The following is a 27,357-nucleotide window of genomic DNA, read 5'->3' as shown; positions in this document are numbered from 1 at the left end:
AACTGAACTTGAGGTTCAGTGTGGAAGAGTTTATTAAATATAACCCTAAACCCTAAACCTAACCCTAAACTTAACCTTAAGGCAAAACCTAACCCTAACCTTAATGTTGATGATAATCAACTGAGGATCACCAGAAAGTTTGTTAATGATTTAAATAGCTGTAGAGCATCTATAGGTGACCTTCCAAATAAAGTGTGACCTATTGCCCTTTATTTATTTACAGTGGGTTGCATTATCTTGCATATTGCTCTTTAAATGATGACTTTTTTACAAGGATCTTGTGCAATGAACACAAATCTGAGACAAAATGTATTTCAACAATTCTTAAACATTTTATTAACTATTAGCAATAAACACATAAAGTACTACATTTAAACAACAAGAAAAACAGTAAAAAGCACAAAAATGTAAAAAGTATGTGAAGTATATAAAGTATGTAAAAAGTGTAAAGAAGATAAAGAAGAAAATATGTAAATGTGTAAAATATGTACATGTGTAAAAATATGTAAATGTGTAAAAATATGTAAATGTGTAAAATATGTAAATGTGTAAAATGTGTAAATATGTAAAAATATGTAAATGTGTAAAATGTGTAAATATGTAAAAATATGTAAATGTGTAAAAATGTGTAAATATGTAAAAATATGTAAATGTGTAAAAATATGTAAATGTGTAAAAATATGTAAATATGTACAAATATGTAAATGTGTAAAAATATGTAAATGTGTAAAAATGTGTAAACATGTAAAGTTTTTTTTTTTTTTTTGGGATGCTTATTGGTGGGTTCTGTCTGTCATCCTGACGTTTTGTACATCTACGTCAGATTTTTGCTCCGTTTTCTCTGGGCCTTCTTTGCATGAACCTGTTCCTGAGAGCAAGTGCTGGTTTTATTCAGGTGCCTCTTCCAGCTCATCTGTTTGTGTCCCTTCACTGGTGAGTGTACATTAGGAGGGGTGGTCCGTGGTGGGTGTAGAGGCAGAGACTGAACTACAGAACAAAACAGCAAAGAAGAAAACACAAACTTAAAAATACAAACTCTGTAGGTGCTCATCACATCCTGCTTGCTTGCTTTCAGAATCTGATCAACAATCAACAAATAAAATATCAAATATTCAGTAATTATTTTATGTCCTGACTAAAACTGAGTATTAGAGAACGTGTTTTGAGTAACCTATAGCTGGCAACACTTCAGTATATGCACATGTACATTAAAATGGCTTTATAGAGCACTTATTAAAGGCAGATAAAGTTTTTAAACCTTTATAAGCTTTTTGAAGTTTAATTAACATTTTCCAGAGTAAATGTATTTGTGTATCATACACTGTAAATTTAGATTTAATGTTAGTTGTCATGAATTTGTGAAACTCTACTTGAAGAAAGTGATCTTACAAGTCTGATTGATAAACTGATTGGACTTTTATTGTTAAATGCTTTCATTTGTTTTTCTTTCATCCTCACTTTTACACAACGCTGCAATCTCTTCAGATGCCTTACATGCAGCAGGGGTTTTGCAAGCTGGACAGAAAAGTAAATGTTTTGCTTAAAAATGGAAGAAATCTCACAATATAGCATTCATAAATAGAAACCACACATTAAGAATGTGATCTAGTGTCTATAGGCCTGTGTGATGTGTGTAAGTGTGGTGAAGTCAAATTCTGCAGGTAATGCAGAAATCAGCACATTATTTACAGAAAAGTGTTCAGCTGCACAATGACGTTTCATAGATCAGAGTAAGACATACTGTGTCCTGCAGCACATGGACATGTATTTGCCACTTTAATAAAGAGTCAGATGTGGTTTTAGCAGGCTGAATATATGTACAGACATATACAGAGAGGATATGGGTGACTATTGTCTTCTAGTGCTTGCTGTCAATGTTACACTCATGACTCCAGTGCTAAAAACGCAAAATTTGGAGACCAAAATGTCTCGGCTCATCAGCTACATCTGCTGTACATTGAAAATTGTGTACATTTCAGTTTTTGACCATTTATTCCTTTACAAATGTAGTAATGAGCATCCAGTACCTGTTAAATCAACAATAACTGGGCTGAAGTAAACATTTTCCAGATGACCTGTAATGATCTTATTGAACCTTAACAAGCCAGTAATTGGTTATTAACTGAAAGCTAATTACTACATCATTATACCATGAATATAGTCAAATAAGCAATTTTATTTGTGTATTCTACATCATAGCAATGAGCAAAAGACCCCTTTGGAATTCTTAACTCTCCATTTGATGCTTTATAATGTACTAATTAGCAAACAGTTAATTGGCAATATCTGCCTTGATAAGGCCTGATGAGGCTTGAATAGAGTGATATAATGTCCTCCTATAGAATACATGCCTATACACATTAGCAGTCCTTAGTCCTGCTATAATAGGTTAATTTCACATTTTCTAGCGATTTTATGCTCAAAACTCTCAATGACTCTATTTCTCACCACTTTTCTCAGTGTGGCTGACATCTGCTGGCCTTTCATCAGAACTGTCAGTCAGGTTCTTTAGCTCCTCCCTCTCCCTCAGTCGTTTCATCCACTTCCTCTTCATATCCATCTGTTTCAGCTCCTCTTTCAGGGTGGAGTCCACTGTGGTGTTCAGATGGAGATGCAGGTCTACTGGGGTATCATTGTGGAGGCTGGAGGTCGGAGGATGGACCAGAGGCCTCTTCACAGCTACAACACACCAAAGCAGAAGATACAATGGACTCCATTAAGTAAATAAAATCAATACATAAGAAGTTTCCTGCTTCATGTAATCATGTAATTAATAAAGTATTAATGACAAACCCCTCGTTTCTGAGAATATTCCGGCCCATTTCCTCTTCATTTTCATCAGCAGTAGCTCATAATCCTGATACTGAGCTTGGCCACTGTTCTTTAAGTGGGAGCTGATGGCTGACGCCTCCTTGTCCTCCAGTTTGCTCAAATTGATGGGGGGATTTGTGGGCAACAGCAGGTCTAGGAGGAGAAAATCCCAATTAAGCATCAATGTTGCTCATTTGAATGCAAGTGATATACATAAGGCGATAAATATTAATACTGTAACATGGACACCGTAAGAATTGATGTCCGTCTACTTGAATTAACAAAGTGATCATGCAAGAATGACTGATAAACTGATGTTGCTTTTATTGTTAATTACTTTAAGTTATTTTATTTACTTTACACCACTGTAGTCTCTTGAATCACATTGAGTTATATAATTTTAGACGTGTTTTCTATGTCATAGTAATGAGCAGCCAGTTAGCTTGCAGCTGCTATCTCTATAGAGCTTAATTAGAGCTGTAATGATGCTTTGGAAAATATTTAATGTGCTGTTGTTCTTGCCTAATAATGTAATAATGAGCAACAAAGTATTTGAAAGTTTTTGACATGGTTCATTAGTTACTACCTTAATAAAGTCAAACAGTGAACTTGTAAGAGGTGCAAAACATTATGATCTTAAGTACACAGATAAAAGAACCCTTGGGAATTCTTAACTGACGCTATTTTATTCTTTTATAATTTAGTAATTAAAAACTAGTTAATTAAAAACTACTGCCTTCATAAGGCATAATGAGGCTTTTACAGTGTTATAATGTCCTTCTATACAATACATGCCTATACACATTAGCAGTCCTTAGGCCTGCTATAATAGGTTAATTTCACATTTTCTAGCTGTGTTATGCTCCAAACTCTCAATGACTCTATTTCTCACCACTTTTCTCAGTGTGGCTGACATCTGCCGGCCTTTCATCAGAACTGTCAGTCAGGTTCTTTAGCTCCTCCCTCTCCCTCAGTCGTTTCATCCACTTCCTCTTCATATCCATCTGTTTCAGCTCCTCTTTCAGGGTGGAGACCACTGTGGTGTTCAGATGGAGATACAGGTCTACTGGGGTATCATTGTGGAGGCTGGAGGTCGGAGGATGGATCAGAGGTCTACTCACAGCTACAACACAAAAAATGAGAAAATACAATGGACTCCATTAAGTAAATAATAACAATATATGGGAAATTTCATGTTTCACATAAAAAATTAAGCAATTAATAAAGTATTTATCACATACTATTCATTTCTGAAAATATTCTAGTCCATTTCATCTTCAGCTTCATGAGCAGCAGCTCATAGTCCTGATGTTGAGCATCACCACTGTTCTTAAAGTGTGTGCTGATGGCTGTTGTCTCCTTCTCCTCCAGTTTGCTCAGACTGTTGGCCAGAACTGTGTTTAACAGCAGGTCTAGGAGGAGTAAATCTTAATTATACACCAATTTCATTCATTTGAATGCATGTGACACACATGAGATGATCAGTATTAATACTGTAACATTGATATAATTATAATTATAGTAATTGATATACTTCTACTTGAATTACTAGAGTGATCGTGGAAGACTGACATAAACTGATTTTGCTTTAATTGTTAATTACTTTTAGTTATTTCATTATATCACCCTCACCTTTACACCATAACAAAGTCTCTTGAATTGCCTGCTCAGATGCCTTACATGCAGCAGTGGTCTTGCAAGCTGAACAGAAAAGTAAATATTTTGCTTAAAGAAGGAACAAATCTGACCATGTAGCATTCATAAATAGAAATAACATATTGCGCATGTGATTTAGCTTCTATAGGCCTGTGTGATGTGTCTGAAAGTGACATGAAGTCAATTTCGGCAGGGGAGCCAGAATTCAGCACAACATGTCTTATACAGAGGTGGTCCACCACACAACAACATTTCATACATCACAGTAACTTATACTCTGTCCTAAACCACACTGATAAGTCTGTGCGACTTTAATGAAAACACAGATGTGGTTTGAGCAGGTGAAGTGAGTTTTGGAGACATATTAAAATTCAGTGATTATTGACTTCTAGTGTTTATTAGCAATAGTAAACTTGCAACTCCAGCACTAAACTAAAGGAGCAAATATAGACACCAAACATGCCTCGGCTGATCCACTACATCTGTGCTTAGTGGAAAATTGTGTACATTTCATTTTTCAATCATTCAGTTCTTTAAAAGTGAATTAATGAGCATCCAGTAGCTATTAATTAACTGGCTGCTAATTAATACATTACTAAGAAACAATAACTGGGGTGAAGTAAACATTTTCCAGACCACCTAATGACCTTAGTAAGCCTTAACAAGCCAGTAGTTGGTTATTAACTGAAAGCTAATTACTACATCATTATACCATGAATACAGTCAAATAAGCAATTTTATTTGTGTATTCTACATCATAGCAATGAGCAAAAGACCCCTTTGGAATTCGTAACTATCCATTTGATGCTTTATAATGTACTAATTAGCAAACAGTTAATTGGCAATATCTGCCTTGATAAGGCCTGATGAGGCTTGAATAGAGTGATATAATGTCCTCCTATAGAATACATGCCTATACACATTAGCAGTCCTTAGGCCTGCTATAATAGGCTAATTTCACATTTTCTAGCTGTGTTCTGCTCAAAACTCTCAATGACTCTATTTCTCACCACTTTTCTCAGTGTGGCTGACATCTGCTGGCCTTTCATCAGAACTGTCAGTCAGGTTCTTTAGCTCCTCCCTCTCCCTCAGTCGTTTCATCCACTTCCTCTTCATATCCATCTGTTTCAGCTCCTTTTTCAGGGTGGAGTCCACTGTGGTGTTTAGATGGAGATGCAGGTCTACTGGGGTATCATTGTGGAGGCTGGAGGTCGGAGGATGGACCAGAGGCCTCTTCACAGCTACAACACACCAAAGCAGAAGATACAATGGACTCCATTAAGTAAATAAAAACAATACATAAGAAGTTTCCTGCTTCATGTAATCATGTAATTAATAAAGTATTAATGACAAACCTCTCGTTTCTGAGAATATTCCGGCCCATTTCTTCTTCATTTTCATCAGCAGTAGCTCATAATCCTGATACTGAGCTTGGCCACTTTTCTTTAAGTGGGAGCTGATGGCTGACGCCTCCTTGTCCTCCAGTTTGCTCAAATTGATGGGGGGATTTGTGGGCAACAGCAGGTCTAGGAGGAGGAAATCCCAATTAAGCATCAATTTTGCTCATTTGAATGCAAGTGATATACATAAGGCGATAATTATACTAATACTGTAACATTGACACCATAAGAATTGATGTTAATCTACTTGAATTAACAAAGTGATCATGCAAGAATGACTGACAAACTGATGTTGCTTTTATTGTTAATTACTTTGTTATTTTATTTACTTTACACCACTGGAGTCTCTTGAATCGCATTGAGTTATATAATTTTAGACGTGTTTTCTATGTCGTAGTAATGAGCAGCCAGTTAGCTTGCAGCTGCTGTCTCTATAGAGCTTAATTAGAGCTGTAATGATGCTTTGGAAAATATTTAATGTGCTGTTGTTCCTGCCTAATAATGTAATAATGAGCAACAAACTATTTGAAAGTTTTTTAATAATGTCAAACAGTGAACTTGTAAGAGGTGCAAAACATTATGATCTTAAGTACACAGATAAAAGAGCCCTTGGGAATTCTTAACTCACACTATTTTATGCTTTATAATTTAGTAATTAAAAACTAGTTAATTAAAAACTACTGCCTTCATAAGGCATAATGAGGCTTTTACAGTGTTATAATGTCCTTCTATACAATACATGCCTATACACATTAGCAGTCCTTAGGCCTGCTATAATAGGCTAATTTCACATTTTCTAGCGATTTTATGCTCAAAACTCTCAATGACTCTATTTCTCACCACTTTTCTCAGTGTGGCTGACATCTGCTGGCCTTTCATCAGAACTGTCAGTCAGGTTCTTTAGCTCCTCCCTCTCCCTCAGTCGTTTCATCCACTTCCTCTTCATATCCATCTGTTTCAGCTCCTCTTTCAGGGTGGAGTCCACTGTGGTGTTCAGATGGAGATGCATGTCTACTGGGGCATCATTGTGGAGGCTGGAGGTCGGAGGATGGACCAGAGGCCTCTTCACAGCTAAAACACAACAAAGCAGAAGATACAATGGACTCCATTAAGTAAATAAAAACAATACATAAGAAGATTCATGTTTCATGTAATCATGTAATTAATAAAGTATTAATGACAAACCACTCGTTTCTGAGAATATTCCGGCCCATTTCCTCTTCAGCTTCATGAGCAGCAGCTCATACTCCTGATGTTGAGCATCACCACTGTTCTTAAAGTGTGTGCTGATGGCTGTTGCCTCCTTCTCCTCCAGTTTGCTCAGACTGTTGGCCAGAACTGTGTTCAACAGCAGGTCTAGGAGGAGTAAATCTTAATTATACACCAATTTCATTCATTTGAATGCATGTGACATGCATGAGATGATCAGTATTAATACTGTAACACTGATATAATTATAATTATAGTAATTGATATACTTCTACTTGAATTACCAGAGTGATCGTGGAAGACTGACATAAACTGATTTTGCTTTAATTGTTAATTACTTTTAGTTATTTCATTATATCACCCTCACCTTTACTCCATAACAAAGTCTCTTTAATTGCCTGCTCAGATGCCTTACATGCAGCAGTGGTCTTGCAAGCTGAACAGAAAAGTAAATATTTTGCTTAAAGAAGGAACAAATCTGACCATGTAGCATTCATAAATAGAAATAACATATTGTGAATGTGATTTAGCTTCTATAGGCCTGTGTGATGTGTCTGAAAGTGACATGAAGTCAATTTCGGCAGGGGAGCCAGAATTCAGCACAACATGTCTTATACAGAGGTGTTCCACCACACAACAACATTTCATACATCACAGTAACTTATACTCTGTCCTAAACCACATTGATAAGTCTGTGCGACTTTAATGAAAACACAGATGTGGTTTGAGCAGGTGAAGTGAGTTTTGGAGACATATTAAAATTCAGTGATTATTGACTTCTAGTGTTTATTAGCAATAGTAAGCTTGCAACTCCAGCACTAAAGTAAAGAAGCTAATATAGACACCAAACATGCCTCGGCTGATCCACTACATCTGTGCTTAGTGGAAAATTGTGTACATTTCATTTTTCAATCATTCAGTTCTTTAAAAGTGCATTAATGAGCATCCAGTAGCTATTAATTAACCTAATGACCTTAGTAAGCCTTAACAAGCCAGTAGTTGGTTATTAACTGAAAGCTAATTACTACATCATTATGCCATGAATATAGTCAAATAAGCAATTTTATTTGTGTATTCTACATCATAGCAATGAGCAAAAGACCCCTTTGGAATTCTTAACTCTCCATTTGATGCTTTGTAATGTAATAATTAGCAAGTAGTTAATTACCAATATCTGCCTTGATAAGGCCTGATGAGGCTTGAATAGAGTGATATAATGTCCTCCTATAGAATACATGCCTATACACATTAGCAGTCCTTAGGCCTGCTATAATAGGCTAATTTCACCTCATTGTCTTCCAGTTTGGCCACTTTTGCCAGAAAGTTCAACACCAAGTCTAAGAGGCGTAAATCCCAATTATGCTATAATTTTTTTCTATTTATGAAGTGTGATATACATCAGCATTAATACTGCAGTACTCACATCAGTAAAGAGCACATATTTTATCTAATATGTTATTTTTCTCCTTTAAGTCTTCTTACAATGACCAAGGTCAGTCAGAACTGATGATTTTTACCTGTTCCTTGTGTAATCCTACATATACATATACAGAATTTTAATAGCCTGATAAAAACAATGAATCAAATTCTTCACTCTCAGCTTTACACCATGCTGTAGTGTGCAGCTCCGATTCACTGACAGAGTCGTCACTGGATTAATTTCTGATACCTATTCAAGGTTTTAGCTGCTGTTTTATCCACCTTTAAATACTTAATCTGAACTGTGTCTGCTGGTTTCCCTCAAGTGTTCCTAGCTGAACTTACCCAGTGGATCAGCTTGGACAGGTTCCTCCACCTGCTCCTCCTTCAGAGATGTCTCCTCATCTTTCAGCTCCCCTGTTCCTCTCTCGAGGTCAATCCGCACTTCCTTCACTAACTCAATGCTGACCTCCTTCAGCAAAAGCTGTTTCTCCACCTCATTTTTCTCCTTTTCAGCCTTCACCTCTTCAACTGCCACCTCCTCCACTTCCTTCCTTCCATTCTCATTTGTCTGTTTCACCTCCACCTCCTTCTTAAGTTGCTCCTCCTGCTTCCCCCTCTTCTTTCCTCTCTTCTTCTCTTTCTTAAACCATTTTCTTTTTTTAAGTGGTTGCTCTTCGTTTGGTTCATCATCCACAACTCGTGGCCGACAAAAGCAGCAGAGCAGCATTTTGGCTCTTGTTTGCTCGATGTTCAGGAACAAAATGGCCGAAATCTGTGTTTTTCGGAATTTTGACTCAGTGCCAGAGTTCTGTCAGGTGCCTGTGACATCCAGAGTTCCAATGATGTCATAATAGTCCAGTTTGATAGCAGAACCACATGCTGCCATTTTAACTCATAAGATGAGAAAAGCCTCCATAAAACTGCTCTAAATGTTTTGATACTGAGCAAAATAGTGACAGCAAACATACGATATCAACAACTATGAGCGCTTGTCAGTGTTACAGCACTTTATTTTAAAGAAAGCAAACACTGAGCTTCATTAAGGCCTTGAGCTTTGTTCAATGGAACTCATATTAGACACTTAAGCTTAGGTTTATTTGCAGTTCTACTCATTTTTACTCATTATAATCTGTGTTAGGACACAGTAGGAAGTCTGTTATGTGAAACTCACTAATTACATCATCTATTGTAATAATGCACAACAAACAATACACTGTTAAAACTTGTGATGCAGGTTATTGAGCATGAATTTTAGTTTAATAAGCCATTTAAATTAGAACTCAAATTGTTTCCATTTTCTAAAATGCAGACTTAATTATAAGTAAAAAAGCTTGAAACAAGTTTTCAGTGTTTCAAGATGTGTCCATTTTCTAAAGTGTAGCTTTAGTGATCATTAATCAGCTTAAAATCAATAAACACGTTTTCAGTATGTCAGTTTTTCTTCCATCGTTTAATGTAAACATTATGTTTTTTTAGTAGCTCAAAGCATGTGCACATTTGCTATTTTAGTTTCAGCCAATTTTAACAACTAAATGTGCTTAAAACTGAACCATACACTCCTAAAAACGTGGTTCTTTTAGGGGTTCTTTAGTAAAGAAAATGCTTCTATGTAGAACGATAGAAAAAAAAATCACAGAACTAGAAGCTCATTGATGGAAAAATAACTGATAATGGCTCTTTGCAAGGCGGCACGATGGCGTGGTGGGTAGTGCTGTCGCCTCACAGTGAGGAGGGCCTGGGTTCGATTCCCTGGCTGGATGATCGGGGTCATCTCTGTGTGCAGTTTGTGTGTTCTCCCCGTGTCTGTGTGGGTTTCCTCCAGGTTCTCCGGTTTCCTCCCACAGGCCAAAGACATGCAGTCAGGCCAATTGGACATGCTAAATTGCCCCTAGGTGTGAGTGTCTGTCTGTCTGCCCTGCGATGGACTGGCGACCTGTCCAGGGTGTATCCTGCCTTCTGGCCGAGGACTGCTGGGATAGGCTCCAGCACCCCCCCACACAATGAGAGCAAGGTGAGTACTTTGTCTCAAGCTGCCGTTTTAGCTGATGAGTTTGTCTTGACCCATAAGAATAGCTTCATAGTTCGGCCTTCAGGTGCACTAAAACATGGTCAAAGGTCCCCTCCGCGAAATATTAGAGAAAAGGGGAGGTCTGAGCCGGTGGAGTGTTATTTTTGCAACAATCTGGGTCATAAAATTGCGGATTGTATTAGTCTCAAACGAAAACAGGAGAGACAGGAAAGACAAGGTAAACAGTCAACTGGGCAAGCAAAGAGTGTAGGGTTCATTCAGAGCATGTCTGCTGAATCTGTTGAATCTCCTGATGAATGTTATCATCCTTTTATTTTGAATGGCTCAATATCTGTGCCAGAGTCTGAGAGAGTCTACCCTGTGGTCATTTTACGTGATAATGGTGCAGCACAGTCTTTTATTCGTGAAGGTGTAGTGCCCTTGTCTGAAAAGTCTTTTAGTGGATCTTATGCACTTTGTCAAGGGATTGAGATGAGTTATGTGCGGGTACCTTTACACACTGTTACTTTGCAATCAGATCTTGTAAGTGGTGATGTTAAGGTAGGAGTTAGAAACATGTTGCCTGTAAAGGGTGTTGATGTAATTTTGGGGAATGATTTGGCAGGAGGAAAAGTTGTCCCTGTTTTAGTAGTTTCAGGATCGCTAGAAGCTCAGTGTGAAGTCACTGATGGAAGTATATTTCCTGCTTGTGCAGTTACAAGGTCTCAAAAGCTTGCTAGAGGTGAAGATGAGCCTGTTGACTTATCAGAAACATTTTTACCAGATGTATCAGTGATGTCTTCTCCACATTCTTCCACTGTAGAAGAGAGAAACTTGTTTGAGTCAACCTTGTCTAAAGGCAAATTTACCAGGGAAGAATTCATTTCTGCACAAAAGCAGGATGCCAGTTTAAACAAGTGTTTTCAGTCTGTGTGTAACTCGGATGAATTGGGAGACAAACAGGTAGCATTCTTTTTGGAAGACTGCCTATTGATGCGTAAGTGGGTCTCAGTTACCAGTTATGAAAATGCTGTGTTTCAAATTGTAGTGCCGTCTGATTTTCGTTCTTTGGTCTTGAGTGTTGCTCATGATCATCCTTGGTCTGGTCATTTAGGTATTACCAAAACTCATGCTAGGATTTTAAAACATTTTTTTTGGCCTGGTTTGCGAAAAGATGTCGTGGCCTTTTGTCGTTCTTGTGATACTTGTCAAAAGATAGGAAAACCAAATCAGCCTGTTCCGCCAGCACCTTTACAACCAATTCCAGTGACTGGTGAGCCATTTGAGAGGGTTTTAATAGATTGTGTTGGCCCTTTGCCCAAAACAAAAATGGGAAATCAGTTTCTTTTAACCATCTTGTGTGCTGACACACGCTTTCCTGAAGCTCTTCCTTTAAGGAAAATAACAAGCCAAACTATTGTCAAAGCCTTGCTTAAATTTTTCACTACTTTTGGTCTTCCAAAAGTTGTACAAACTGATCAAGGTTCAAATTTTACCTCAAAACTTTTTACTCAGGTTTCCAAAATGTTGGGGATCAAACATGAAATGTCTAGTCCATACCATCCAGAGTCACAGGGGGCTTTGGAACGTTTTCATCAGTCGTTGAAAAGTATGTTGAGGAAGTATTGTTTAGATAGTGGACGAGAATGGGATGAAGGTGTACCTTTTGTTCTTTTTGCTGCAAGAGAAGCCAAGCAGGAGTCTTTAGGGTTTTCCCCTGTAGAGTTGGTTTTTGGACATTCTGTACGAGGCCCAATGAAAGTGTTAAAGGAGATGTTTCAGTCAGAACAGGCTCCTGTGAGTAAACATGTCTTTGATTTTACCAGCTCTTTTCGTGAACGGTGGCATCGTGCATGTGATTTGGCAAAAGAGATGTTGTGCCAGTCCCAAGCCAAGATGAAATGTTGCTTTGATAAAAAGGCTGTTATTCGCCATTTTAATCCTGGCGATAAAGTTCTACTGCTTTTACCTTCTCCTGCCTCTTCCATGTCTTCCAGTTTTGCTGGACCCTATGTGATAGAAAAGAGGGTGGGTGATCTTGACTACCAAATAAAAACTCCAGACCGCAGACGTAAGTATAGGATTTGTCATGTGAACATGATTAAACCTTACTATGAGCGGCTGCCTACTTGCAGTAAACCTCTTGAATTGGTGGAATTGCCTGTAGCTTTAGCTTCTACGGTGGAAAATGGCCCCGTTTTGGAAAAAGAAGAATTTGTTTTGCGTGCTGCTTCTCAGTTGGAAGCAAGATTAACAAATTCTGAATGTTGGCGCAGTTAGATTGTGAACACTCATCCCTGGTTAGACATTTACCTGGCCCGCAACGTGCAGGTGTTATAGCACTAATAAGAGAGTTTCCTACTATACTTGGTGATGTACCGAAGCAAACCTCTGTTCTTCAACATGACATCAAGGTAGTTACTGAAAAACCTTTGAAACAGCATGCATACCGTGTAAATGCTCAGAAACGGGAAATCATGAAGAGGGAGGTAGACTACTTGCTGAAACATGGCTTAGCAGTACCTAGTAGCAGCCCATGGAGTTCACCATGCTTGTTAGTACCTAAGCCTGATGGCACTTACAGGTTGTGCACAGATTACCGTAGATTAAACGCAATCACTGTGCCTGATTCCTTTCCTCTTCCACGCATAGATGACTGCATTGATAATATTGGTTCTGCACATTTTATTTCCAAGTTGGATCTTTTAAAAGGGTACTGGCAAGTTCCTTTAACCCCTAGAGCTGCTGAACTATCTGCTTTTGTCACTCCTGATGCATTTTTACAGTATACAGTGATGGCTTTAGGTCTTAAAAATGCACCAGCTACATTCCAGAGGTTGGTAAATACCATCTTTTCTGATGTACCAAATTGTAAAGCTTATCTTGATGACATTGTTGTGTATTCCCATGATTGGGAGAGTCACGTCTTTGTGGTCTGTTTTTACCCATTTAGCAAAGGCAAACTTGACCTTAAATTTGGCTGAATGTGAATTTGCTCAGGCTACTGTGACCTACTTGGGTAAACAAGTTGGTCAAGGAAAGGTCTGTCCACTGAACGAGAAGGTCAGTGCAGTGGTGAGTTTTCCTGTTCCTACTACCAGACGGGAACTGAGATGTTTCTTAGGTATGGTAGGGTATTACCGAGGGTTTTGTCGCAATTTCTCCTCTGTAGCTGCTCCGTTAACTCCGTTAACACCACTGACTGAGGATCGGACACTAATTATAACAAAGGAAGAAAAAACTATAAAAGATATTAAAGCCCTTTGTACTTGTAATCTTCACAGTCCAAAATGACGTCAAGAAGTTTCTCAAGATCTGAAAGACAAAAGAAAAGATTTGCTCTTAGACTGGTCAAATATGCACACATCACTACAAAGGACCTATTGAAAGGAATGACTGGCACAGGCATAGGTATGCACTCGCCCACAGTGCAGTGTTATTAGACAAATGTCATCTACATGGAAAGGTAATCAGAGCTTAAACCTTAACTGTGATGATAAGGAGCTCATCGCAAAAGTCAATGTGTAAAGAACGCAACACTACACTTAGCCAGAGGCACTTCAGATCAAGTCCTGTGGTCTAATGAAGCAAACATTTTACTATTTGGATACAGTAACCAAAGGTATGTTTACAGAACAGGATTTGATGAAAAGAACACCTTGCTAACTGTATGCATGGGACTGGATCTATTATGCTATGATGTTATATGGCAGCCAGGGGCAAGGGAAATGTTGCAGGGATAGAGGGAAGAAAAAATTCTCCTAAATATCAACATCACATGAAAGCAAATGTGACAGAGTCCATGAAGAACCTTGAGCAAAGTAGTTAGAACCAGATAATGATTCAGAACAAACACCAAAATCAACCTCGATTTACTTCAAAGATTTACTTCGCCATCCCCAAACTTAGGTATAAAAAAATCCTAAATCATGGCACATAAGACAATCCTTTAAATCCATTTATTTGGACAATAAGTGTGTTCTTGCCATTCTATATAATATCATATGACACTGGAATAAATATGTCCTGCAAAAGTGCAGCAAAAATTAACAGCATTTACACATTATCAAGGAGCACATACTGGAAGTTTAAGATCCTGTTTTTTTTTTCCAGAAAAAAAATTGATTAGACACTACAAACATGTTCATCACATCATGTCTTCAACTTAAGCCTGAGTCTCCAGAGGGTCCCCATGATGTGGAAGACATCCTGCATTGTTCCTGTCCCAAAGACGCCACGCCCCAGTGACGCCAAGGACTACAGGCCAGTGGCACTGACGTCTCATGTCATGAAGACCATGGAGAGGCTCGTCTTGGATCAGCTCCGACGATAGTCCAGCCTTTTCTAGATCCCCTCCAGTTTGCCTATCAGCCCCGCCTGGGAGTTGAAGACGCCATCATCTATCTGCTGAACCGAGTTTATGCTCACCTGGATAAGCCAGCCAGCTCTGTGAGGGTCATGTTTTTTGACTTCTCCAGCGCATTTTACACCGTCTGGCCCGCTCTTCTGGGTGATAAGCTCACAGTGATGCAGGTAGATGCCACCCTTGTGGCCTGGATTGTTGACTACCTGACTGGCAGACCACAGTACGTACGCCTGCAGCACTGTGTGTTGGACAGAGTGGTCAGCAACACTGGAGTCCCACAAGGTACTGTCCTCTCTCCCTTCCTCTTCACCCTCTACACCACGGACTTCAGCTACTGCACAGAGACCTGCCACCTTCAGAAGTTTTCTGACGACTCTGCAATAGTTGGATGTATCAACAAGGGTGAAGAGGATGAGTACAGGGCGACGGTGAAGGACTTTGTCGCATGGTGCGAGCGGAACCATCTGCAGCTCAATGTGACAAAGACAAAGGAACTGGTGGTGGACCTGAGGAGGGACAAGGCATCGGTGACCCCTGTGTCCATCAGTGAGGTCAGTGTGGACACTGTGGATGATTACAAATATCTGGATGTGTATATTGACAATAAACTGGACTGGGCTAAGAACACTGACGACCTCTACAGGAAGGGCCAAAGTCGTCTCTATTTTCTGAGGCGCCTGAGGTCCTTCAACATCTACCGGACTATGCTCAGGATCTTCTATGAGTCTGTGGTGGTGAGTGCTATCCTCTATGCTGTTGCATGCTGGGGAAGCAGGATGAAGGTGGCAGATGCCAACAGACTCAACAAATTGATCCGCAAGGCCGGCGATGTTGTGGGTGTGGAGCTGGACTCGCTGAAGGCAGTGTCGGAGAGGAGGACGCTGTCTAAGCTGCGGGCCATTATGAACAATGGCTCCCACCCACTCTACGACACAGTGATGAGACACAAGAGCTCATTCAGCTCAAGACTCACTCTACCAAAATGCACCACAGAGCGCCACAGGAAGTCATTCTTACTCCTCCCTCAGTGTGTGATTCACAAACTCAATACGAAACTCTTCATATGTGCAATAATAACAATTGTGTGTGCAATAACTCAGAGGGACACTAACTTAATTTAAATAATTTAAATAATTGTAACTGCTTTATACCTGATGTTTCACATTACTATCACAATCACCGCCTCCTTACTATATTCTTAAGTACTTAAATCTGGTGTACATACTGTAAATTCTCTATATTGTCTTAAATTATTAGTAAAGTGTTTATTTTTACATAAATGGCTGCAACTGTAACAACTGCAATTTCCCCCTGGGATCAATAAAGGAATCTGAATCTGAATCTGAATCTCTATAATTATAACCTGTATTAGTACACATTTGGAGCTCTTTTATGTGAAAATAACTTATAATTGCGAAATAAGCTGCAATAATTCACAATAAACTTTGTTAAAAATCATTATAGAAATTATTGAGCATGAATTATGACATGAATTCACATCTTATTGGTGTATGATTGGCAGCATTTGATTCCTGTAGGTTATGAATAGTGATATATGACTTATGGAGTTGATTATTTTAGAGGTAGCGGTGGCAGGTAGCAATTAGCAGGAGCCTAGAATGTTACAGTTTGAATAAGTGCAGGTCCAATGAAGCCGCAAATTCAGAGAAGAAACATCTGAGCAAGTACACCTGTGACTCTGCATGTAGAGCTGTTAGCTCTAGTTACTGTTGCTTAAATGTCCTCATCTGCGCTAGAGGCTAGCGTTAGCTTAGCAAAGTCACTAAACCACCGGCACTTCTGACTCCTGGTGATGCACTGAGGCAAGTTTATAAGCAACACACAAATACTCAAATATTAGAGATAAATAATCTATAATTATCCACGATCAGTGCAAAATTAGAGGAAAAAGAAGCAGCATTGTGAGTCATGTTGAAGGTCCCACCCCCAGCTAGACAGTTTTAGGAAGGAGGAGGGAATTTCCTCGTTTCTTACGATAGGAGTGGACACCACAAATTTCTAGTGACATATTGTCCTTTATTGATTTGGATGGTCCACTGTGGAGTCTTTGTAAATGAATAGCAAATATTTAAGTAAAATTCAACTGAATAGTCATTACACGCCACTGAACTTGAAGCTGAATGTTACTTCGATGGTTCTCTGTAGATGCTTTGTAAATGCTCAGTCTGCCTCTCAATAACATCCACATAAATATCCATTAAATTCAACTGAACTTGAGGTTCAGTGTGGAAGAGTGTATTAAATATAACCCTAAACCCTAAACCTAACCCTAAACTTAACCTTAAGGCAAAACCTAACCCTAACCTTAATGTTGATGATAATCAACTGAGGATCACCAGAAAGTTTGTTAATGATTTAAATAGCTGTAGAGCATCTATAGGTGACCTTCCAAATAAAGTGTGACCTATTGCCCTTTATTTATTTACAGTGGGTTGCATTATCTTGCATATTGCTCTTTAAATGATGACTTTTTACAAGGATCTTGTGCAATGAACACAAATCTGAGACAAAATGTATTTCAACAATTCTTAAACATTTTATTAACTATTAGCAAAAAACACATAAAGTACTACATTTAAACAACAAGAAAAACAGTAAAAAGCACAAAAATGTAAAAAGTATGTGAAGTATATAAAGTATGTAAAAAGAGTAAAGAAGATAAAGAAGAAAATATGTAAATGTGTAAAAATATGTAAATGTGTAAAAATATGTAAATGTGTAAAAATGTGTAAATATGTAAAAATATGTAAATGTGTAAAAACGTGTAAATATGTACAAATATGTAAACGTGTAAAAATGTGTATATATGTAAAAATGTGTAAATATGTAAAAATATGTAAATGTGTAAATGTGTAAAAATATGTAAATGTGTAAAAATGTGTGAATGTGTAAAAATATGTAAATGTGTAAAAATGTGTAAACATGTAAGGTTTTTTTTTGTTTTTGTGATGCTTATTGGTGGCTTCTGTCTGTCATCCTGACGTTTTGTACATCTACGTCAGATTTTTTTTGCTCCGTTTTCTCTGGGCCTTCTTTGCATGAACCTGTTCCTGAGAGCAAGTGCTGGTTTTATTCAGGTGCCTCTTCATCTGTTTGTGTCCCTTCACTGGTGAGTGTACATTAGGAGGGGTGGTCCGTGGTGGGTGTAGAGGCGGAGACTGAACTACAGAACAAAACAGCAAAGAAGAAAACACAAACTTAAAAATACAAACTCTGTAGGTGCTCATCACATCCTGCTTGCTTGCTTTCAGAATCTGATCAACAATCAACAAATAAAATATCAAATATTCAGTAATTATTTTATGTCCTGACTAAAACTGAGTATTAGAGAACGTGTTTTGAGTAACCTATAGCTGGCAACACTTCAGTATATGCTGACATTAAAATGGCTTTATAGAGCACTTATTAAAGGCAGATAAAGTTTTTAAACCTTTATAAGCTTTTTGAAGTTTAATTAACATTTTCCAGAGTAAATTATTTGTGTATCATACACTGTAAATTTAGATTTAATGTTAGTTGTCATGAATTTGTGAAACTCTACTTGAAGAAAGTGATCTTACAAGTCTGATTGATAAACTGATTTGACTTTTATTGTTAAATGCTTTCATTTGTTTTTCTTTCATCCTCACTTTTACACAACGCTGCAATCTCTTCAGATGCCTTACATGCAGCAGGGGTTTTGCAAGCTGGACAGAAAAGTAAATGTTTTGCTTAAAAATGGAAGAAATCTCACAATATAGCATTCATAAATAGAAACCACACATTAAGAATGTGATCTAGTGTCTATAGGCCTGTGTGATGTGTGTAAGTGTGGTGAAGTCAAATTCTGCAGGTAATGCAGAAATCAGCACATTATTTACAGAAAAGTGTTCAGCTGCACAATGACGTTTCATAGATCAGAGTAAGACATACTGTGTCCTGCAGCACATGGACATGTATTTGCCACTTTAATAAAGAGTCAGATGTGGTTTTAGCAGGCTGAATATATGTACAGACATATACAGAGAGGATATGGGTGACTATTGTCTTCTAGTGCTTGCTGTCAATGTTACACTCATGACTCCAGTGCTAAAAACGCAAAATTTGGAGACCAAAATGTCTCGGCTCATCAGCTACATCTGCTGTACATTGAAAATTGTGTACATTTCAGTTTTTGACCATTTATTCCTTTACAAATGTAGTAATGAGCATCCAGTACCTGTTAAATCAACAATAACTGGGGTGAAGTAAACAATTTCCAGATGACCTGTAATGATCTTATTGAGCCTTAACAAGCCAGTAATTGGTTATTAACTGAAAGCTAATTACTACATCATTATGCCATGAATATAGTCAAATAAGCAATTTTATTTGTGTATTCTACATCATAGCAATGAGCAAAAGACCCCTTTGGAATTCGTAACTCTCCATTTGATGCTTTATAATGTACTAATTAGCAAACAGTTAAGTGGCAATATCTGCCTTGATAAGGCCTGATGAGGCTTGAAAAGAGTGATATAATGTCCTTCTATACAATACATGCCTATACACATTAGCAGTCCTTAGGCCTGCTGTAATAGGCTAATTTCACATTTTCTAGCTGTGTTATGCTCAAAACTCTCAATGACTCTATTTCTCACCACTTTTCTCAGTGTTGCTGACATCTGCTGGCCTTTCATCAGAACTGTCGGTCAGGTTCTTTAGCTCCTCCCTCTCCCTCAGTCGTTTCATCCACTTCCTCTTCATATCCATCTGTTTCAGCTCCTCTTTCAGGGTGGAGTCCACTGTGGTGTTCAGATGGAGATCGAGGTCTACTGGGGTATCATTGCGGAGGCTGGAGGTCGGAGGATGGACCAGAGGCCTCTTCACAGCTACAACACAGCAAAGCAGAAGATACAATGGACTCCATTAAGTAAATAACAACAATACATGAGAAATTTCATGTTTCACATAAAAATATTGAGCAATTAATAAAGTATTTATAACATACCATTAATTTCTGAAAATATTCTGGCCCATTTCCTCTTCAGCTTCATGAGCAGCAGCTCATAGTCCTGATGTTGAGCATCACCACTGTTCTTAAAGTATGTGCTGATGGCTGTTGCCTCCTTCTCCTTCAGTTTGCTCAGACTGTTGGCCAGAACTGTGTTCAACAGCAGGTCTAGGAGGAGTAAATCTTAATTATACACCAATTTCATTCATTTGAATGCATGTGACATGCATGAGATGATCAGTATTAATACTGTAACACTGATATAATTATAATTATAGTAATTGATATACTTCTACTTGAATTACCAGAGTGATCGTGGAAGACTGACATAAACTGAGTTTGCTTTAATTGTTAATTACTTTAAGTTATTTCATTATATCACCCTCACCTTTACTCCATAACAAAGTCTCTTGAATTGCCTGCTCAGATGCCTTACATGCAGCAGTGATCTTCCAAGCTGAACAGAAAAGTAAATATTTTGCTTAAAGAAGGAACAAATCTGACCATGTAGCATTCATAAATAGAAATAACATATTGCGCATGTGATTTAGCGTCTATAGGCCTGTGTGATGTGTCTGAAAGTGACATGAAGTCAATTTCGGCAGGGGAGCCAGAATTCAGCACAACATGTCTTATACAGAGGTGGTCCACCACACAACAACATTTCATACATCACAGTAACTTGTACTCTGTCCTAAACCACTTTGATGAGTCTGTGTGACTTTAATGAAAACACAGATGTGGTTTGAGCAGGTGAAGTGAGTTTTGGAGACATATTAAAATTTCAGTGATTATTGACTTCTAGTGTTTATTAGCAATAGTAAACTTGCAACTCCAGCACTAAAGTAAAGAAGCTAATATAGACACCAAACATGCCTCGGCTGATCCACTACATCTGTGCTTAGTGGAAAATTGTGTACATTTCATTTTTCAATCATTCAGTTCTTTAAAAGTGCAATAATGAGCATCCAGTAGCTATTAATTAACTGGCTGCTAATTAATACATTACTAAGAAACAATAACTGGGGTGAAGTAAACATTTTCCAGACCACCTAATGACCTTAGTAAGCCTTAACAAGCCAGTAGTTGGTTATTAACTGAAAGCTAATTACTACATCATTATGCCATGAATATAGTCAAATAAGCTATTTTATTTGTGTATTCTACATCATAGCAATGAGCAAAAGACCCCTTTGGAATTCTTAACTCTCCATTTGATGCTTTGTAATGTAGTAATTAGCATGTAGTTAATTGGCTATATCTGCCTTGATAAGGCCTGATGAGGCTTGAAAACAGTGATATAATGTCCTCCTATAGAATACATGCCTATACACATTAGCAGTCCTTAGGCCTCCTATAATAGGCTAATTTCACATTTTCCAGCTGTGTTATGCTCCAAAACTCTCAATGACTCTATTTCTCACCACTTTTCTCAGTGTGGCTGACATCTGACGGCCTTTCATCAGAACTGTCAGTCAGGTTCTTTAGCTCCTCCCTCTCCCTCAGTCGTTTCATCCACTTCCTCTTCATATCCATCTGTTTCAGCTCCTCTTTCAGAGTGGAGTCCACTGTGGTGTTCAGATGGAGATGCAGGTCTACTGGGGTATCATTGTGGAGGCTGGAGGTCGGAGGATGGACCAGAGGCCTCTTCACAGCTACAACACACCAAAGCAGAAGATACAATGGACTCCATTAAGTAAATAAAAACAATACATGAGAAGTTTCCTGCTTCATGTAATCATGTAATTAATAAAGTATTAATGACAAACCCCTCGTTTCTGAGAATATTCCGGCCCATTTCCTTTTCATTTTCATCTGCAGTAGCTCATAATCCTGATACTGAGCTTGGCCACTGTTCTTTAAGTGGGAGCTGATGGCTGACGCCTCCTTGTCCTCCAGTTTGCTCAAATTGATGGGGGGATTTGTGGGCAACAGCAGGTCTAGGAGGACAAAATCCCAATTAAGCATCAATTTTGCTCATTTGACTGCAAGTGATATACATAAAGCGATAAATATATTAATACTGTAACATTGACACCGTAAGAATTGATGTTAATCTACTTGAATTAACAAAGTGATCATGCAAGACTGACTGATAAACTGATGTTGCTTTTATTTTTAATTACTTTAAGTTATTTTATTTACTTTACACCACTGGAGTCTCTTGAATAGCATTGAGTTATATAATTTTAGACGTGTTTTCTATGTGATAGTAATGAGCAGCCAGTTAGCTTGCAGCTGCTATCTCTATAGAGCTTAATTAGCGCAGTAATGATGCTTTGGAAAATATTTAATGTGCTGTTGTTCCTGCCTAATAATGTAATAATGAGGAACAAACTATTTGAAAGTTTTTTAATAAAGTCAAACAGTGAACTTGGAAGACGTGCAAAACTTAATGATCTTAAGTACACAGATAAAAGTGCCCTTGGGAATTCTTAACTCACGCTATTTTATTCTTTTATAATTTAGTAAATAAAAACTAGATAATTAAAAACTACTGCCTTCATAAGGCATAATGAGGCTTTTACAATGTAATAATGTCCTTCTATACAATACATGCCTATACACATTAGCAGTCCTTAGGCCTGCTATAATAGGCTAATTTCACATTTTCTAGCTGTCTTATGCTCAAAACTCTCAATGACTCTATTTCTCACCACTTTTCTCAGTGTTGCTGACATCTGCTGGCCTTTCATCAGAACTGTCAGTCAGGTTCTTTAGCTCCTCCCTCTCCCTCAGTCGTTTCATCCACTTCCTCTTCATATCCATCTGTTTCAGCTCCTCTTTCAGGGTGGAGTCCACTGTGGTGTTCAGATGGAGATCGAGGTCTACTGGGGTATCATTGTGGAGGCTGGAGGTCGGAGGATGGACCAGAGGCCTCTTCACAGCTACAACACACCAAAGCAGAAGATACAATGGACTCCATTAAATAAATAAAATCAATACATAAGAAGATTCCTGCTTCATGTAATCATGTAATTAATAAAGTATTAATGACAAACCTCTCGTTTCTGAGAATATTCTGGCCCATTTCTTCTTCATTTTCATCAGCAGTAGCTCATAATCCTGATACTGAGCTTGGCCACTGTTCTTTAAGTGGGAGCTGATGGCTGACGCCTCATTGTCCTCCAGTTTGCTCAAATTGATGGGGGGATTGGTGGGCAACAGCAGGTCTAGGAGGAGAAAATCCCAATTAACCATCAATTTTGCTCATTTGAATGCAAGTGATATACATAAGGCGATAAATATATTAATACTGTAACATTGACAACGTAAGAATTGATGTTAATCTACTTGAATTAACAAAGTGATCATGCAAGAATGACTGATAAACTGATGTTGCTTTTATTTTTAATTACTTTAAGTTATTTTATTTACTTTACACCACTGGAGTCTCTTGAATCGCATTGAGTTATATAATCTTAGACGTGTTTTCTATGTCATAGTAATGAGCAGCCAGTTAGCTTGCAGCTGCTATCTCTATAGAGCTTAATTAGAGCTGTAATGATGCTTTGGAAAATATTTTATGTGCTGTTGTTCCTGCCTAATAATGTAATAATGAGCAACAAACTATTTGAAAGTTTTTGACATGGTTCATTAGTTACTACCTTAATAAAGTCAAACAGTGAACTTGTAAGAGGTGCAAAACATTATGATCTTAAGTACACAGATAAAAGAGCCCTTGGGAATTCTTAACTCACGCTATTTTATTCTTTTATAATTTAGTAATTAAAAACTAGTTAATTAAAAACTACTGCCTTCATAAGGCATAATGAGGCTTTTACAGTGTTATAATGTCCTTCTATACAATACATGCCTATACACATTAGCAGTACTTAGGCCTGCTATAATAGGCTAATTTCACATTTTCTAGCGATTTTATGCTCTAAACTCTCAATGCCTCTATTTCTCACCACTTTTCTCAGTGTGGCTGACATCTGCTGGCCTTTCATCAGAACTGTCAGTCAGGTTCTTTAGCTCCTCCCTCTCCCTCAGTCGTTTCATCCACTTCCTCTTCATATCCATCTGTTTCAGCTCCTCTTTCAGGGTGGAGTCCACTGTGGTGTTCAGATGGAGATCGAGGTCTACTGGGGTATCATTGTGGAGGCTCGAGGTCGGAGGATGGACCAGAGGCATCGTCACAGCTACAACACAGCAAAGCAGAAGATACAATGGACTCCATTAAGTAAATAATAACAATACATGAGAAATGTCATGTTTCCCATAAAAAATTAAGCAATTAATAAAGTATTTATCACATACTATTCATTTCTGAAAATATTCTAGTCCATTTCCTCTTCAGCTTCATGAGCAGCAGCTCATAGTCCTGATGTTGAGCATCACCACTGTTCTTAAAGTGTGTGCTGATGGCTGTTGTCTCCTTCTCCTCCAGTTTGCTCAGACTGTTGGCCAGAACTGTGTTCAACAGCAGGTCTAGGAGGAGTAAATCTTAATTATACACCAATTTCATTCATTTGAATACATGTGACATACATGAGATGATCAGTATCATGGCCTGTGTGATGTGTCTGAAAGTGACATGAAGAGAATTCAGCACAACATGTCTTATACAGAGGTGTTCCACCACACAACAACATTTCATATATCACAGTAACTTATACTCTGTCCTAAACCACATTGATAAGTCTGTGCGACTTTAATGAAAACACAGATGTGGTTTGAGCAGGTGAAGTGAGTTTTGGAGACATATTAAAATTGCTATAATAGGCTAATTTCACCTCATTGTCTTCCAGTTTGCCCACATTTGCCAGAAAGTTCAACACCAAGTCTAGGAGGCGTAAATCCCAATTATGCTATAATTTTCTTCTATTTATGAAGTGTGATATACATCAGCATTATTACTGCAGTACTCACATCAGTAAAGAGCACATATTTTATCTAATATGTTATTTTTCTCCTTACAATGACCAAGGTCAGTCAGACCTGATGATTTTTACCTGTTCCTTGTGTAATCCTACATATACATATACAGAATTTTAATAGCCTGATAAAAACAATGAATCAAATTCTTCACTCTCAGCTTTACACCATGCTGTAGTGTGCAGCTCCGATTCACTGACAGAGTCGTCACTGGATTAATTTCTGATACCTATTCAAGGTTTTAGCTGCTGTTTTATCCACCTTTAAATACTTAATCTGAACTGTGTCTGCTGGTTTCCCTCAAGTGTTCCTAGCTGAACTTACCCAGTGGATCAGCTTGGACAGGTTCCTCCACCTGCTCCTCCTTCAGAGACATCTCCTCATCTTTCAGTTCCTCTCTTACTCTCTCCTGATCCTTTTGAACCATCACCTCTGACACTTTCATCTCCTCCATTTCCTTCCTTTCTTTCACCTCCACTGGAGCTCCACCTTTGCTGTGACAGTGAGCATCCAGTGAATTCTGTTTGTCCATGTTCTCACGAGCTGTGAAGATGGTCTCAACGTCAATCAGCAGCTCTGATAGAAGGAAAAACAACTTGATTAACACTACTAGATTAATAAAAAAGAAAAATATATATTAGCCATATTGAAGATGAAATGATCCAAAGAATAGCACAATACAGAATATAAGCAAAAGTATGGGTACCCGTTTATATTACAATGATACAAACACATTAGAGACCAGAGATACCATAGCAACCACTTGGCAACACCTTAAAAATGACCACAGAAACCATTGAAACCAAAACAATACACCCTATAAAACACCTGTGATACCATAGAAACCACCTGGAACCACCCTAGCAACCACCTTGGGTACTATAGCAACAACTTTGCAATCCTAATAACCTACTGAGACACAACAGAATGTACCACAAAACATCCTAGCAACCACCTTGCATACCATAGCAACCAGATCACAATACCCTAGTAAACCACTCAGAGAAAAATAAGTCTACCAAGATACACCATTATAACCACATGGAACACCATAGAAACCAGCTAGTCAAACCCTAAAAACCCCCTGGGACACGAAAGCAACTACCTAGCAACACCACTGCAACCACCTGTAACAACACAGAAACCTTATAACAACATTCTAGCAACCATAGCAATTAACAATACCTGAGTGGTGGTGATGGGAACCACGGGTCACTATATTGGCAGTACATATATAAACATTTTATTTAATATCAAAAATGACAAGTGAAACTCAACATGTTTTCTGTATTTTCTCAAAATGATCATACAGTGATGTTTGAAACATCAGGCCGGGTATTCATAATCACTGTCCTAACTTTCTGTGAGGGAACTATTAAAAGCCTTAAAAGATTTGGATGTGTGGTTCCTATCACTCCCACTTTGAGAAATCCCTACCTGCAAAGCAAGTCTACGAAGAATCATTTCACATCAAAATACTCTGAATGACTATATTTACATCTTAAAAAAATTGCTGCAATTTTAAAAAACCGTGAAATTCCCGTTTAACTCAATGTGGGTTGAAGCAAGTGTGTCACAGTTTAGGCAGGCAGTTTGGACAGTGCTAAGTAGTGGGCTAAAAGTTTCCTTATAGAAAGCCAAATTACAGAAGTGAATCACAGACACCAAACAGTTCTTGGCTGAATTGAGTGTTGAGGTAACGAGAAAGTTTTTTTACCTTCAATCCATGTTCCAGCTAGCTCAGATTGACTGGCAGAGTCATCACTGGATTCATCTCGGATACCTGGAAGGATACTCGAGGTTTTAGCAGCTGTTTTATCCACCATTAAATACTGAATCTGAACTGTGTCTGTTAGTTTCCTTCATGTGTTCCTGTCTGAACTTACCCAGTGGATCAGCTGGGACAGGTTCCTCCACCTGCTCCTCCTTCAGAGATGTCTCCTCATCTTTCAGCTCCCCTGTTCCTCTCTCGAGGTCAATCCGCACTTCCTTCACTAACTCAATGCTGACCTCCTTCAGCAAAAGCTGTTTCTCCACCTCATTTTTCTCCTCTTCAGCCTTCACCTCTTCAACTGCCACCTCCTCCACTTCCTTCCTTCCGTTCTCATTTGTCTGTTTCACCTCCACCTCCTTCTCAAGTTGCTCCTCCAGCTTCCCCCTCTTCTCTCCTCTCTTCTTCTTCTCTTTCTTAAACCATTTTCTTTTTTTAAGTGGTTGCTCTTCGTTTGGTTCATCATCCACAACTCGTGGCCGACAAAAGCAGCAGAGCAGCATTTTGGCTGTTGGTTGTTCGATGTTCAGGAACAAAATGGCCGAAATCTGTGTTTTTCGGAATTTTGACTCAGTGCCAGAGTTCTGTCAGGTGCCTGTGACATCCAGAGTTCCAATGATGTCATAATAGTCCAGTTTGATAGCAGAACCACATGCTGCCATTTTAACTGATAAGATGAGAAAAGCCTCCATAAAACTGCTCTAAATGTTTTGATCCTGAACAAAATAGTGACAGCAAACATACGATATCAACAACTATGAGTGCTTGTCAGTGTTACAGCACTTTATTTTAAAGAAAGCAGACACTGAGCTTCATTAAGGCCTTGAGCTTTGTTCAATG

The 27,357-nt window shown here is 38.3% G+C and overlaps 1 protein-coding gene across 1 annotated transcript; it reads right to left on the bottom strand.

The window, feature by feature from the left end:
• Positions 1 to 814: 814 nt before the first annotated feature.
• LOC119265943 lies at positions 815 to 27,179 on the bottom strand. The gene is made up of 17 exons (XM_037546992.1): positions 27,120 to 27,179; positions 26,633 to 26,924; positions 26,464 to 26,529; positions 25,071 to 25,322; positions 24,129 to 24,299; positions 23,780 to 24,010; positions 17,938 to 18,056; positions 12,476 to 12,515; positions 8,841 to 9,134; positions 7,444 to 7,512; positions 7,053 to 7,223; positions 6,708 to 6,938; positions 5,823 to 5,993; positions 5,478 to 5,708; positions 2,794 to 2,964; positions 2,449 to 2,679; positions 815 to 987 (listed from the first exon to the last, which is right to left on the bottom strand). Exons 1-17 carry the CDS (start codon positions 27,177 to 27,179, stop codon positions 815 to 817), a joined length of 2,973 nt encoding a protein of 990 aa, XP_037402889.1.
• Between the last annotated feature and the right edge of the window lie 178 nt (positions 27,180 to 27,357).

Source organism: Pygocentrus nattereri, chromosome 18 (genome assembly GCF_015220715.1).
Source record: "Pygocentrus nattereri isolate fPygNat1 chromosome 18, fPygNat1.pri, whole genome shotgun sequence".
Lineage (NCBI taxonomy): Eukaryota > Metazoa > Chordata > Actinopteri > Characiformes > Serrasalmidae > Pygocentrus > Pygocentrus nattereri.
This window is presented reverse-complemented; position numbering and strand designations above follow the sequence as displayed.